Genomic DNA, 15,889 nt, shown 5'->3' on the forward strand with positions numbered 1-15,889 from the left:
GGTAAAAACCCAAATATTTGTGAATTCTGATTATTTTATATATTTGTATTTTATATACACTGCGTAGAATCCTTCCTGTGCAGCATATCTTCATTTATTATATTTTTTTTTAATCATAATTCTCTGATGTTCTCAGTCTCTCTATTCATGAGCCCACCACAATTTTTTAATTGTTTTTCCAAGCCCAAGTCAGATATTCTACACAATGAAGAAGATGGTTGTTTTTGTTATGCTTTCTACTGTACCATTCCTCCACATTTGCATTAAATGAGACATATTGGATAAACAAAAAAAACCTCTAATCTTGTAGGCAATTATGAATAATGTATGGTGCTGGTTTTATGTTGGTCTAAAAATTAATACTATTTGTAAAAATGGCCCTTATTGAAGCTCCCTATAGATCCTCTCAGGTCCCTGTCCCTATTTTAATGAGGGGTTGACATGTCCTAATGGTCCCTGACAGAAGCACAGTAGGAGGGGGATAACCAATCACAGCCCTGCAGTGACACAAGCAAAGACAGGCTTTGGTTCCCAATCAGGTCCGCCTAGCTGCTGATTGGTTCTTATCTTACAGTGCAGTGTGCTGACTGCACAGCCTGGGAAAGGAGGCAGCAGGAAGTAGAACAGATGGGCGGGACTAATGGAATTTTCTGAGAAAATTTCAATAAATCAGCCTAAAACACTACTTTCCTTACGACATTCCTTCTATACTTAGGTGAGTACAATTAATTGGCACAATATTGTTTTTCAATATGTGAAGTAAATTCCATTGAGATAATTCCTTGCATCTTCACTGTGATCACTGGTGACTGCCAGCTGCCTGAAGTCACAGACCCTACCACATGCACAGGATGCCTAAAAGTGGGTTTAAAGGCAAAGCGGCGCCATTAGTCCAGTGACTATGGATGGAGGATGCTCTCCAAATGAATCTTGCTACAGCAAATCTTGGACTAACTGCTGCATTACGCAAGAAGCACTGGGAATTGAACAGAGCCACATTATACAACTGCTTAAATACTTTACTGGGCGACAGTTATTGCTAAAGCAAGCCTTTGGATATGGTTAAACTGAATTAAATATGTCTTATGAAAACATAGGTTGACTTACATATCATTTGGTATCTGCTGAATCTGCAGAGAGAGGTCTGAAATACAGATTTTGTCATCACCGCAGTCTTTCAGGAATGGAATCTGATACAAACCAAAAGAACAGTCAACTGATGCTCACAAATATTCAGAGCTCATTATTAGATAGAAATAATAAAGATTTGAGAAGAATTTAGTCTGCAAAGCCAGCATTGTACTCAGTGAACTCATTGCCCAGAAAACCTTCAGCTCCAGTGTCGGACTGGGACCCCAGGGCCCACCAGAAAACCTTAGACCATGGGCCCACTTTCCGAACTATTTTTTCTCATTTCTTCACCCAACCTCTTTATTCTCTCTTAAGTCTCTTTTATTTACATGCTAGCATCTATTCTTCCATCTATTTCTCCTCTTTCTTCTTCGTTCAGAAATAGGGAATGGCCATGAAACAGGCCAAATGGTATCCTGGTGGGTCAGTCTGACACTGTCATTTTTGCAAGGAAAGTGACATGTAGCTTGTGGGTCTGACTGGATTAATTTGTCAGGATGAATTGTGAAATGTGCAATGAACATCACTGATTGTAGTTTTTTCTAGCCTTTTATTGACACCGTTGAAAAAGCCAGTTAGTATAAATCAGGGGGCTCAAACTCAATTTACCTGGGGGCCGCAGGAGGCAAAGTCAGGATGAGGCTGGGCCGCATAAGGGATTTCACAAAAAACTGGCTTTCAAGGGATAATGCAAGGCACGGCGGGAGGGAGCTGCTGATTGCGGAAATGACGTTATGCCATCATAACAGTTATTATGGGAAGACGTTCTGTGTGCAGAAATTAGCTCCTTAGCAGCTAATTGTGCACACAGAACGTCTTCCCATAATAACTGTTATGATGGCATAACGTCATTTCCGCAATCAGCAGCTCCCGCCCGCCGTGCCTTGCATTATCCCTTGAATCGCAATAAAAATCGCGATCCATTCATTGCTTTTGAGAAGGCGTTGGTGCGGGCCACAAAATACTGAACCGAGGGCCGCAAATGGCCCGCGGGCCGCGAGTTTGAGACCCCTGGTATAAATAGTCAATGGTTACTGTTTTGTTTCTCCAAAAAACAAAACCTCGGCACCCCAATTTGTGCCAAAAGGGTTCCAAAACATATCATATCCTAATGTTAGAGAGAAGACTGGAGGGCTGTCTGTGATGATCTCTACCTTGCAACTACACATTTGCCCCTATTGTTTATGCAGATTGTCTTAATCCAGAAATTTAATTTAGATTTGGCACCATTTGTTGTGTCCAAATAGCAGTACTTACAAACCATTCTGTGGAACTTGATGAATAAGGGTTTAAGACTGGGCTTGTCCCTGGGTTCTGTGCAATGACATTAATCCGTAGAGCAAGAGCATTCTCCGTATTGGAAGTCTCCTGCAATAATAACATTTCTTTTGTAAATTTATAAAGTAGAAAATAATCTGATTCAAACATTAAATTCTTAGACGAATCACATACTTGATGGGTACAGATACCTCTATTTCTTGATTTGTGTCCTAAAAGTGCACTTTATGCCACTAATAAAACATAGGTAGTGCCTCTAATTAGCGCTAAAAGATGATCCATGTTTTACACCTGGGTTAGCAGCGGGGGAGCAAAGTCTTTTGACATCACGTGTGCAGGGAATTATGGGATTGGGAGGATGCAGGCTGAAGGCAGGCTGAGGACTGGCGACTACTGTTGCAACTGTATCTTGTATTTATTTCTATTTATTGTTATACTTTGTATTTATCTATTATTATCTTAATAACCCCCTGTTTGTATTAATGTATCCTACTGTACAACACTGCGTACATAAGTAGCGCTTTATAAATAAAGAGTCCCAAAGTAGTCAGCCAGATCAGCAGGAAAACAGTGGCCAGGCTTAGGGAACTGTTCCAAACCATATTATTACATTAAAAGGCTGCATATTTTTTTAACTGATGTATATTGCAAAGTTGCTTGAAATAATGTTTACTTTTCAAGAAGCTTAAGATGTGTTTGGGTGGAGTTCCCCTTTAATTCCAGATATGAAAAACATTCTGGATTTTCAGTTTTCAACATATATAAACACATATTTTCTCAGAAGGAACACAACATTTAATTTTAGCAGTATTTGTACTGGTTTAAAACTATATTCGTTTTGCTTTACCTGAACATTGAATATGTGTTCGAAACAGCTTTCTGTGGGTCCAATGGCAATATTCCTCTGTAAGAACCGGTCGTTGCTCTCCCTAAATTGTCCTCTAGATGTCACTCTTGATGAGAGAAGATCTGCATCCAAGGTGGCGTTATATGTCACAGCTAGAAGGAAAACACAAATACTAAGTACCAGAATCATTTGTACAGTATATTTGTGTTTCTATATCTATTTGTTGCAGAAATAAATGGCAAATCATTAAAAAGTTATTTTCCCATTGTCTCATTTTAAAACTAAAGGAGAAGAAAACCATGCCCCCTTAATCAATGGCAAACGGTAATGGACAAGCAACACAATTATATTAATCACAGTAATTGTTCCAGGGAGGAATTTCAGATGTCTAAGGCTGGCCTCTTCCTTTCTATGGATGTATTTTTGAATTATTCTTTTTTTTGTCAAGAAATTTCATGATTCCTTTTTATTTTCAGAAATGTAAACTAATAAAGGAAACCTCTCTACTATAATGAATTACTGCCCACTAGCCCCCAAGCTCATATGAACAGCCTAAAGGCCCTTCTGTGCTCTAAAGCAGGAGAATCAGCCATAATGCCATGTCCTCCCACACTACAACACTACAACAACCAAGGCAGGTTAATTGGCTTCTTATGAAATTGTGTGTGAATGTGATAGGGACCTTAGATAGTAAGCTCCCCGGGGGAAGGGATTGATATGAAAGATAATAATAATGTGTAATAATGCCCCTAAAGTAGTATTGGCAAGATGTTTCAATAGAAATGACAAATAAAGAAGTAAAATATCTCTATAAAGGTATATAAGCAAATATAAATAATGGCTTTGGTGCCAGAGACAAGGGGGCCCATTTACTTACTCACGAACGGGCCGAATGCGTCCGATTGCGTTTTTTTCGTAATGATCGGTATTTTGCGATTTTTTCGGAAAATTATCGCGACTTTTTCGTTACCAATACGATTTTTGCGGAAAAACGCGAGTTTTTCGTAGCCATTCCGAAAGTTGCGATTTTTTCGTAGCGTTAAAACTTGCGCGAAAAGTTGCGCTTTTTTCGTAGCGTTAAAACTTAAAAGGCGCAACGTTTTGCGCAAGTTTTAACACTACGAAAAAATCGCAACTTTTTGCACAAGTTTTAACGCTACGAAAAAATCGCAACTTTCGGAATGGCTACGAAAAACTCGCGTTTTTTCGCGCAAATCGTATTGGTAACAAAAAAGTCGCAATAATTTCCGAAAAGTCGTAAAGGCGCCGAAAAAATCGCAAAAAATACGAAAAAGTCGCAAAATGTTTCCAAAAATTTTTCCAATTCGGATTCGAATTCGTGGGTTAGTAAATCAGCCCCATAGTAATCCAAATGCACATAATGTTACCTACCTACGGAGTTCTGGGAGTTAGTGGGTCTGAATACGGCGCTGAAGCATATTCTCACTGTCACCTCACAGTTCTTGTTTGTAAGAATGATTTGTTGTGGAATAAATATCGCCTTCACTGACACATCAGCTATATGCTGAGACCTGAAAGGCAAGACAATACTGGATATATACAAGCGGTACCACGAGTGTATTAGTAGAACTTTTTCACTTAAATGTATGTATGTATATCTTTATTTATAAAGTGCTACTTATGTACGCAGCACTGTACAGTAGAATAGATTAATACAAACAGGGGGTTATTAAGATAATAATAGATAAATACAAAGTACAACAATAAATACAGATAAATACAAGATACAGCTGCAATAAGTTAAGAGTCAAAGACACAAGAGGATGGAGATCCCTGCCCCGTAGAGCTTACAATCTATCTTTTTAAGCTCTCTGTTTAAATTATATAGAAATCATATATCATCAATATAATAATGCAGAGGCTAAAGATCTAATGACCACTGAAGTAAGTGTAGCCTCTTGATGAGTATAGGAACAGGTTGCAAATAAACAACAATTCCCATCAGACAGTATTATGGATTTTTTGGGGTACTGTATGGATTTGCTAAGGGCTGTTACCTGCTATTTATGGTGCATAGTAAGGGAAACATTTGCAGGTATAGGATCTGTTATCCGGAGACTCATTATCCAGAAAGTTCCAACTTACGGAAAGTCCCATAGACTCAATTTTAAACAAATTATTCTAATTTTTAGAAATGATTTCCTTTTTCTCCGTAATAATAAAACAGTACCTGTACTTGATCCCAACTAAGATATAATTACCCCTTATTGGGGCAGAACAGCCCTATTGGGTTTATTTCATGGTTAAATGATTCCCTTTTCTCTGTAATAATAAAACAGTACCTGTACTTGATCCCAACTAAGATATAATTACCCCTTATTGGGGGCAGAACAGCCCTATTGGGTTTATTTAATGGTTAAATGATTCCCTTTTCCCTGTAATAATAAAACAGTACCTGTACTTGATCCCAACTAAGATATAATTACCCCTTATTGGGGGCAGAACAGCCCTATTGGGTTTATTTAATGGTTAAATGATCCCCTTTTCTCTGTAATAATAAAACAGTACCTGTACTTGATCCCAACTAAGATATAATTTTTGGGCAGGGCTCTCTTCACCTCTTGTATTGGTTATTGATTGCTTTATATGTTACTCTGTATGCAGGGTCGGACTGGGGGTGCAGGGCCCACCCGGGCTCCCGCCCCAGGGGCCCTGCAGGTGCCCTAGCCAGCCCCCCCTAGGGGCCCCCCTAACCTCCCCCCGCAGGGCCCCCACCCGACGTCCTCCCCGAGCGCGTATAAATTGAACGCACCAGGGGAGGAACAGTCAGTTGGGGGAGTGCCGGCAAGGGTCTGACTGGGTGCCGGGGTCCACTAAGGCCTGGGCCCACCGGGATTTTTCCCGGTGTCCCGGCGGCCCAGTCTGACCCTGTCTGTATGTCCAATGTATGTAACCCACTTATTGTACAGCGCTGTGGAATAGGTTGGTGCTTTATAAATACATGTTAATAATAATAATCAGTATCACCAGCATGTATGTCAATAAAGATTTTGAATCACTTACCATAACTGAATAGCTTTTCCATAAGCCCCCACCGATACATCATTTATTGTGTCACCATTTAAATCCTGGTGTCCATCCACAGATCTCCCAAAGTACTGCAGCCCTGGGTTGAATGAAGAACCCAAAATTTTCTAAAGAGATGGAATCATTTGTGAGTTGATATTTGAAATCCTGGCAGGGGAGGAGGGACTAAAACATTAATGTTACAAATTGTAACAACTTTTCCACAGCTTACAGACAGCATGCAGGAGCTACATAACCCACAATGCATTGCACTGGGATGTTCCTTTCCTTATTGACATCACGTGTGCAGGGAATTGTGGGATTGGGAGGATGCAGGCTGAAGGCAGGCTGAGGAAAGGCGACTACTGTTACATTTTATTTGAGTCACAAAGTAGCCAGCCAGATCAGCAGGGGAACAGGGGGGCGGGGCTTAGGGAACTGTTCCAAACCATATTATTACATAAAAAAATCATGAAGAGGATACATATTTTTTTTTAGTGATTAGTGATGCAAATAGTTGATAAATAGTTTGCTCACCTGGGAATATTTGGTTCTTATTGTGTTTTGGTTTCCATTAAAAATATAAATTGCTCCGCTGTTCTGGTTTTCCAAAGGCGCTCCGACTATGACATCATTATACCCATCCAAGTCAATATCAGAGAGCTCTGCTATGGCTGAGCCAAACCTGGTGTTCTCCAGGCTTTTAGGACCTTCCAGCTGTTCACGCTGAACTAAAATTCCCTTTGAAGAGGCGAAAAAAAAAAATTCCTCACAAAAAAGCTAATTTTATATGTAAATCCTAAACTGCCCCAGGTTTTAGACTTCTCTTCCTATAACAACGTCATATGGTCATAGGTTGACTAAATTCAACTATTCTGTAGATTATAATATAAAATTAACGGTAATGGCATTTGTGACATCATGAATGGGCCACTTACACAGTACAGGTATAGGACCCATTATCCAGAATGCTCGGGACAAGGGTATTCCGGATAAGGGGTCCTTCCGTAATTTGGATCTCCATACCTTAAGTCTGCTAAAAAATCAATAAAACATTAATTAACCCCAATAGGATTGTTTTGCATCCAATAAGGATTATTTATATCTTAGTTGGGATCAAGTACAGGTACTGTTTTATTATTACAGAGAAAAGGGAATCATTTAACCATGAAATAAACCCAATAGGGCTGTTCTGCCCCCAATAAGGGGTAATTATATCTTAGTTGGGATCAAGTACAGGTACTGTTTTATTATTACAGAGAAAAGGGAATCATTTAACCATGAAATAAACCCAATAGGGCTGTTCTGCCCCCAATAAGGGGTAATTATATCTTAGTTGGGATCAAGTACAGGTACTGTTTTATTATTACAGAGAAAAGGGAATCATTTAACCATGAAATAAACCCAATAGGGCTGTTCTGCCCCCAATAAGGGGTAATTATATCTTAGTTGGGATCAAGTACAGGTACTGTTTTATTATTACAGAGAAAAGGGAATCATTTAACCATGAAATAAACCCAATAGGGCTGTTCTGCCCCCAATAAGGGGTAATTATATCTTAGTTGGGATCAAGTACAGGTACTGTTTTATTATTACAGAGAAAAAGGGAATCATTTAAACATGAAATAAACTCAATAGGGCTGTTCTGCTGTTTCCGGATAAGGGGTCTGGTACCTCTAATACAAAGAATAATCAGTGATTATTACTGTGACAGACTTACATCTCTTATAGAGAACATGTACACTTGGCCTTCTTCTTTCTTGTACTCATTCATGAATGTAGGGGCTCCTACTAATAAGACGTCAGTAATGGAATCTCTGTTGACATCCACAGAGCATAAAACACTCCCAAAATACGAACCAATCTGCAATCAATAGTAATGCTGTTAGGAGACATGTGAATATTCATGGACACCATTAGGCTGCTTTATAGTCATACAGGAGGTAATATGTGCAGCTAATACGGGTGTTTTTACCATTGCTATTAGGCACATTTATTAAAATGTGAGCACTTTTGCACTATTTGAGAAAAAAATGAGGCGAAAAAATGTGGTCATTAATGTGGTAAAACTCCAAAAGCTAAGATATAAAGGGATGGTTCAACTTTAAGGTAACTTTTAGTATGTTTTAGAATGTCCTATTCCTAGCAACTTTGCAATTGGTTTTTATTATTTAGATTAAAAATGATTTGCCTTCCATGCCACTGACCGCAGCAGCCAAAACCTATTGCTCTGTGAGGCTACAATTTTCTTATTATTGTTACTTTTTAATGCTTGTCTTCCTATTGGGTCCCTCACCTATTCATATTCTAGTACAGGTATGGGACCTGTTATCCAGAATGCTCGGGACCTGGGGTTTTCCGGATAAGAGATCTTTCCGTTATTTGGATCTCCATAACTTAAGTCTGCTGAAATTCATTTAACCATTAAATAAACCCAATAGGGCTGTTCTGCCCCCAATAAGGGGTAATTATATCTTAGTTGGGATCAAGTACAAGGTACTGTTTTATTATTACAGAGAAAAGGGAAATCATTTAACCATTAAATAAACCCAATAGGGCTGTTCTGCCCCCAATAAGGGGTAATTATATCTTAGTTGGGATCAAGTACAGGTACTGTTTTATTATTACAGAAAGAAAGAAAATTATTAATTTTTAAAAATTAGAATTAATTGCTTATAATGGAGTCTATGGGAGATGGCCTTTCCATATTTCTGGATAACACGTATCCGGATAAGATACCTGTATGCCATTCAAACCACTGCCTAGTTGCTAAGGTAAATAAGACCAGATAGCTGCTGAAATGCCAAACTGGAGAGCTGCTGAACAAAAAGCTTAATAACTGAAAAACAATGACAATTTTTTAAAAAGACCAATTGCAACTTGTCTAAGAATATCAATATCTACATTGTACTAAAAGTGAATTAGCGGTGAAAAATCGCCCTCTATACATGAGGGCCCCCTGGTGTTATATGATCACAATGGATGTGCTTATTCTAAATGGAAAATGCTGAGAGAGCCATAAGTACAGTAAGGGATCTTTGGCTGAACAGGAATAAGTACATTCCCTGTAATCTGATTGGCTCACTGCAAGGAAGTGCAGTTGCAATATCTGTGTTTAAAGTGTATTTAATAAAGTATGAAGGGAAACACAAAAAATATACAGAAAAAAACAAGCAATGCATCATTGGATTTGCTGTTTTGTACCTTTTTTGTCTACTTTTCTCAATTAAAAAATGGAACCAACCTGTTCTCCTCTTTGGATCTGAATGACGGAGACATTTCCCCGGCTGGTAATATTATACACTACGACTTGACCTGTGTAGTCTGTTCTTGGAGCACCAGCAACGAAGTTCACTGAGTTTTTCATATTTATAACAGCGACAGAATATCCTGGAAAGATGAGAACAGATCATTTATTTATTTACTAGAGCAATGCACATTTGTATTTGGAGAAACTGTGCCTAAATTGTTTCCGTTTCTAGTGCAAGGTTGCCCAAAGTAGGTCACTTCTGGGAAAATTACACAACAAACGGTTGATATTCATATTAAATCAATATAACTCTTTTTTTCCAATGTAATGTAAGTTAAATTTTACATGTGACATTGAAGGTAGTAGACCCATCACTAAAAGTATATACTGTATCTCTTTGCTAAGCTCCATGCCCCCCTGTTCTAACGGGATGTTGGTTTTGAAAATGAAACCTTCCTAATAATCTGAAATATAAAGGTGGGGTAAATCTACTGCACATCCCAACATCTAGAAGTGTCCACTAAAGTTATGGTTTTCACCTGGTCAGTATTCTTGCAGCCCAGCCAGTAAGCATGAAACTTGATGTCAATGTTAAAAAGGAAGAAAGGTAATATAGATGGGGGGAAGGCCATGGGATCTGAATGTACTTATATCTGGCGCATAGAGTAGCCATAAAGCATATTTTGTAATAACAATTGTGGTATCTCTTTACATTGTGCGACCTATAGTGATTCCCATTCCCAGTTTTAGTGGGTAACATCATTTCACAAGTTCAAAATTCTAGGTGTGCCATAACCTATGGAAAGAACCGAGGATAGTGTATAGTTTTTGGATAAATACTGCCCTTTGTATTTTGTATACCCCATAGAGGAGCTGGGTTAGCAAGGAACATTTAGAAAGAGGTAACAATTAGTGATAAGTAAAATTTTTTGCCAGGCATGAATTCCGGTGAAAAAAAAAATTGTCCAAAAAATTGCAGCACGCATTAAAAAACCATTGCACATTTTTTCAAAGTTTCGCAAATTTTTCGGCAAAGAGAAAAGGGACAGATTTGCTCATCACATGTAACAATGGTCACATGATTAGTCATCAGGTAGCATAGACTGAGGAGTCCAGCGTTGGACTGGGCTGCCGAGGCATTGGGAAAATAACCCGGTAGGTCCCAGCGGCCCAGACCTGATCCCCACAGGGCACTCCCCTGATTCGGTCTCCCTTCCCCGACGTGCTTCGGGTAAGTTTAATTTAGGTGCGCTCGGGGGAGGGGTTCGGACGGGTGTTGGGGGTCCTGCAGGGTGTGTGTGTGTTTGAAGGCGGCAGAGGCCATTGGGGTGTGCAGGGGCCTCTGAGGCAGAAGCCCCGGTGGGCCTTCCACCCCCCAGTTAGAACCTGGAGGAGTCCTCATGGTTGCCAGAGATGATGTATATTGTGTCTGCATGTTATGATTGTTATTGGTGCACCTTACCCAGATATGAGCTTTGATTCCGATCATGCAGGACCTTTTCAAATGCTTTATATGGAAAAACAGAAAACTGCTTTGCTTTTTCATGCACTACTGTGCCGCTCCAGTCATAGGCGCCGACCGCTCCCAACATCAGTGTTCCCTATCAGAACAAAGTAGGCTTTTTATACAAACAATTATCTAGCAATGGACAATAAATAACTTACACAATGATGTGAACTTGGTCCCGGCACACAAGAAATCTATAAACCAGTGATATCCAGCCTGTAACCCTGAAAGGAACAGTTTAGTGTAAAAATGAAACTGGGTAAAATATATAGACTGTGTAAAATAAAAAAGTATTTCTAATACAGTTAGTTAGGAAAAATGTAATCTATATAGGCTGGAGTGAGCAGATATCTAACATAATAGCCAGAACTCTGCTTCCTGCTTTATATCTCTCTAAGCTATTAGCAGTCAGTAACCAATCAGTGACCTAAGGGGGACCATATGGGACATAACTGTTCCATTAGTTTTCTATTGAATCTGACCTGAATGCTTACAAACTTACTGAACAGTTATGTCCCATGTGGCCCACCCTAAAGTCACTGACTAACTAAGAGGTTAGAGAGCTGAAAGCAGGAAGTAGTGTTCTGGCTATTATGTTAGACACCTGCACACTCCAGCCTTTATAGACTACATTTTTGCCTACCTAACTATATTAGAAATATTTTTTATTTTGCACAGTCTGTTTATTTTACTTTCTAACTGTAGTTCAACAGCTTACATTCATTCTATGCTGTAAGGTACTAGTTACTAGGCCATGGGTCGGATATTCACACATCTACAACTAGTATGCAAATAATAATGCACAGACGCATCGCATTATTCTAACACATACAGTAACATACAGAGGAAGTAGAATTTGGTGTAATACAAGGCTGTCCAGCTCTTCCCTCCAAAGGAGTTTTGTGGCCCCTAATCTGTCCAAAGACTTTTTCCATAAAAGCATTATTTTAATACAAGCCAGTCCACAAATGTCTGTTATAGGATAATAGACTCCACAAGTGCTGTCCAACTTGTTACATGTAATGGGCCAATAATATCTTATACAACATGTTGCAGGGTCACATTAAATTAAAATAATGATGTTATATAGTAAAGTCTATACAGCCTCTGAGCAGACTGGGGGCCGTAAAAATCCTTTGGAGGGCCACATCCAACCCGCGGGCCTCCAGTTGGGTAGCCCTGCTCTACACTATTAAAAGAAATAGCTGTACTGTACTGTATTGAGGAAGGGATTTAAGATCTGCACTGAGAAAGACAAGATAAAAAGCATTAAATGCCCAATATCTGATTGAAGATAAGAGCTCTGACTGAGAAAGGAAACAAATATATTAAAAACTTGTGAACTTTATCAACTCTTGATAAAAACACTAGTGGTTTTCTTTTTTGCAGATAGTACTGACAATAATTGATAAAACTAATCTTATAAACAGCATATACAAAGCCATGACACTCTGGCAACGTTTTACAGTTATATGCAGCATATTTACCTGATTTTCTGAATATTGTGCACTGAAACCAACTTGGGACATTTCCATTTGAAAAGTCTCACCTCCTTGTGTAGTGCCTAAATCAGATGCATTATATCAGCAATGTATGTGCATATGTATAGTTTTATTTATATAGCGATACTTATGTACACAGCATTGTACAGCAGAACTATGCATTAATAGAACAAACAGGGGTCAATACAATAAGAGATAGAAATAAAGCACAGCTACAGCACAGATATATTAACAATTGAAAGCTAAGTGTCAAAGTGACAGGAGGAAGGAGATCCCTACCCTGTAGAGCTTACTATCTAAGTAGTGTATTATTTACAACAGGTTTAATTGAAGGGTGAAGACACATGGAGCTACTAGTAGCAGCTACTTGTCACAGCTACAAAAATAGACAATGCTAATAATTTACTTATAATTGTCTCTATGTGTGTTTCATCAGAGGCAATTCTTGTCTATGGTAGGGGATTTTCTGGTGTTTAGTAGCCGTGACAAGTAGCTGCTACTAAGTAGCTCTGTGTGTCTTCACCCTAAAGGGGAACTATTGTGAAAATTAAAATTTACTGCAGAGCAATAAAACATATCACAAAAACAGACATATCTAATTTGGCTGATACATTATATAGCTTCAAGAAGGGGCTGGATAACTTTTTAGCAAGTGACGGAATACAGAGATAGCTCTTAGTACAAGTTGATCCAGGGACTGGTCCGATTGCCATCTTGGAGTCAGGAAGGAATTTTTTAAATTAGAAAGTCAATTAGAGAGGCTTCAGATGTCTAAAACCTCTGCAACAAAGACAAGTTTTATGGTGGACCAAGGAGTGCCAATTCTCTGCAATTTGGTTAATGTTAAAGTTGAGGATATTCATTATCAGGTTGTTGCACATCCACAGTAGTACATTCCAAAAATTTGTATTTGGTTTCAAATTGTTGCTACAACTCCTCGGTAATTTTTTCTCTGTCATATTTGTTATGGAGGCTTTCAGCCCTACAACACCAGCAACAGTGATTGAGATAATACTTTCCATTTACCTTACCTTCAATACTAAAAATGCGCTCGCCCAAGGTCCCCGCTTTCTCTAACAAGGCAACCTCATCAGACACATTAAAAAAGAATTTCTCCTTCGGAACGCTGGCGATGGACTCGATTTCTTTGATCAGATTTTTGCTATCGATATTGTACCTGTTGTAGTAACCTAAAACCTATGGAAAAATAGCAAAATACAATTATAACTTTTCCTATATAATTTTGAAATAAATTTTGGATGATTTTTTAGATGCCTGTAGCTTTCTGTAAACACAAATAGATAGAAGTTCCAAAACAACCGCAGGCCACAGTTTAAACATCTTGGAAGTCTATACTAATAACATGTAACATGTATTTTGTACTTTTCACAGCTTACTTCCCTCTAGGCAACTCCATTGGTAACTAGGCAAATACCCCCTCAGCCTTAGCCTAAAGCCCAGCCCAGGCAGTAAAGGACCAGTAAGGCATACAGAGGGTAAGACTGCAGGACAGTAGCATAGGGACACTAAGCAGTTTATCAGATAAGACACAGTGGAGGTCATGAAAAAAAGCCAATTGCTGATTGGTTGCTATTGGTAACAGCCCATGGGCAAATTTGCTGAGTGTTGTCCCAGTAGCTTTATGAATTAAATACAAACTAAATGATCTTCTGATGCTCTAGCTCTAATTAGCGATGACTGAAACATGGATTGGTGGCAAAACTCTGCGTTTCGCCATCAGGAATTTTTTTCATGAAAACCCAGCAAAAATTTTTCCTACGCAAATTTTTGCCGTAAAAACACAAAAAATGCCCATTGTCTTCAATGCATTTTGTTTGGGGAAAAAAAAAGCTGCAAAAAGTCCAATTACTTCAATGTATTCTTATCATCAATGTATTTTGTACAGAAAAAAAATCAGTGAAAAGAAAACATGCCAATTGACTTTAATTCATTTTGCATGAAAAAACTGCCCTTTGGCTTCAATGTGTTTTGCAAAATGTCATGGGACAGATTCGCTCATCACTAGTCTAGTTTAGAAATACACCAGGAGGAGCACAGGCTTCAATCCAATTGCATTTGCTGTACAATGATGAGCTACTGTGTATATCTGACATAAAATAATGTGCACTAAAATGATGTTAAAAGTACCCCACCATGTTAGCGCTCAGAGATTTGCTAAAGAAACATCTTAAAGGAACAGTAACACCAAAAAATAAAAGTGTATAAAAGTAACTAAAATATAATGTGCTGCTGCCCTGCACTGGTAAAAGTTGTGTGTTTATTTTAGAAAGTCTACTATAATCTATATAAATAAGCTGCTATGTAGCCATGGAGGCAGCCATTCAAAGGAGAAAAGGCACAGGCACAGAGCAGATAACAGATAAAACACTATTGTATTCTACAGAACTTATCTGTTATCTGCTATGTAACCTGTGCCTTTTCTCCTTTTTTCCAGCTTGAATGGCTGCCCCCATGGCTACACAGCAGCTTATTATATAAATTATAGTAGTGTTACTGTAGCAAACACACCAGTTTTACCAGTGCAGGGCAACAGTGCATTATATTTTTATTACTTTAAAGCTCTTTCATTTTTTGGTGTTACTGTTCCTTTAAGTGAAGTTCTTGGAGCGTCGATGGCTTCCTGCTAATAGGTCCCAGCTGGGTAAAGCTAAGCACCCACGGCTTGGATACACAATTCCAGCTCACAGGTTACTCAGGTCACATGTTTTGTGCGTTTACTCTCAGTAGAAACAAAGTGATGATGATTTGGCCCCCGGGTCACTTTGCCACAAGCTTTAAAATGTGATTCTCTGAACTGAATCTGTTAAAGACTTGTGGGGGGTTGTTTCAGTAAACAAAAACAATAAACTCTTTAGATGAAATAAATGAAGTCCACTCTGTTCTTGAAAATGTAAATATATGTATAAATGTAATCAATACAGTATGTGCATGTGTATCCATTCTGCCCCCCGCAGAGTGCAACCTCACCCAGCCAGCGCTCCCTATAAACATCATTATATGGCAACAGGCTGCTGCAATAAATAATGGCACTAAAACACAAAGTCTGTCCAGTAGAGGAATGGCTCTAGGCCATTTACTTGTGAAATAATGTCTTGGCAATGTCTGTACATTATGAAGAAAACTGTGGTCCCAGCATGCCTTGAGTTCCAGTTATCTCAGTGCTATGTGGTTCCTGTGGCTGCAGGACTAACGCAATTCAAGAAATTTACATTCCAGTTTGATTTTTGAATGTTTTTGTGCAGTGGTAATTTTAGTCTTTTGTAATGACTAGTATATATCATGTCTATTCGCTTGACTGCTCCAACACTTCCAAAATATGGAGTCCA

General features: G+C 38.7%; 1 protein-coding gene across 1 annotated transcript in view; it reads right to left on the reverse strand.

The window, feature by feature from the left end:
• The window catches only part of itga2 (integrin subunit alpha 2), a 62,978-nt gene that overhangs the window by 11,060 nt on the left and 36,029 nt on the right, over positions 1–15,889 (reverse strand). The window contains exons 9-19 of the mRNA XM_031894257.1: positions 13,574–13,739; positions 12,528–12,604; positions 10,996–11,134; positions 9,528–9,673; positions 8,004–8,147; positions 6,821–7,024; positions 6,281–6,411; positions 4,649–4,788; positions 3,257–3,408; positions 2,389–2,499; positions 1,108–1,190 (exon numbers count right to left, since the gene is read on the reverse strand). Coding sequence (XP_031750117.1) covers positions 1,108–1,190; positions 2,389–2,499; positions 3,257–3,408; positions 4,649–4,788; positions 6,281–6,411; positions 6,821–7,024; positions 8,004–8,147; positions 9,528–9,673; positions 10,996–11,134; positions 12,528–12,604; positions 13,574–13,739 — 1,493 coding nt within the window. The remainder of the gene's footprint in view (positions 1–1,107; positions 1,191–2,388; positions 2,500–3,256; positions 3,409–4,648; positions 4,789–6,280; positions 6,412–6,820; positions 7,025–8,003; positions 8,148–9,527; positions 9,674–10,995; positions 11,135–12,527; positions 12,605–13,573; positions 13,740–15,889) is intronic.

This window comes from Xenopus tropicalis, chromosome 1 (genome assembly GCF_000004195.4).
Source record: "Xenopus tropicalis strain Nigerian chromosome 1, UCB_Xtro_10.0, whole genome shotgun sequence".
Classification (NCBI taxonomy): domain Eukaryota; kingdom Metazoa; phylum Chordata; class Amphibia; order Anura; family Pipidae; genus Xenopus; species Xenopus tropicalis.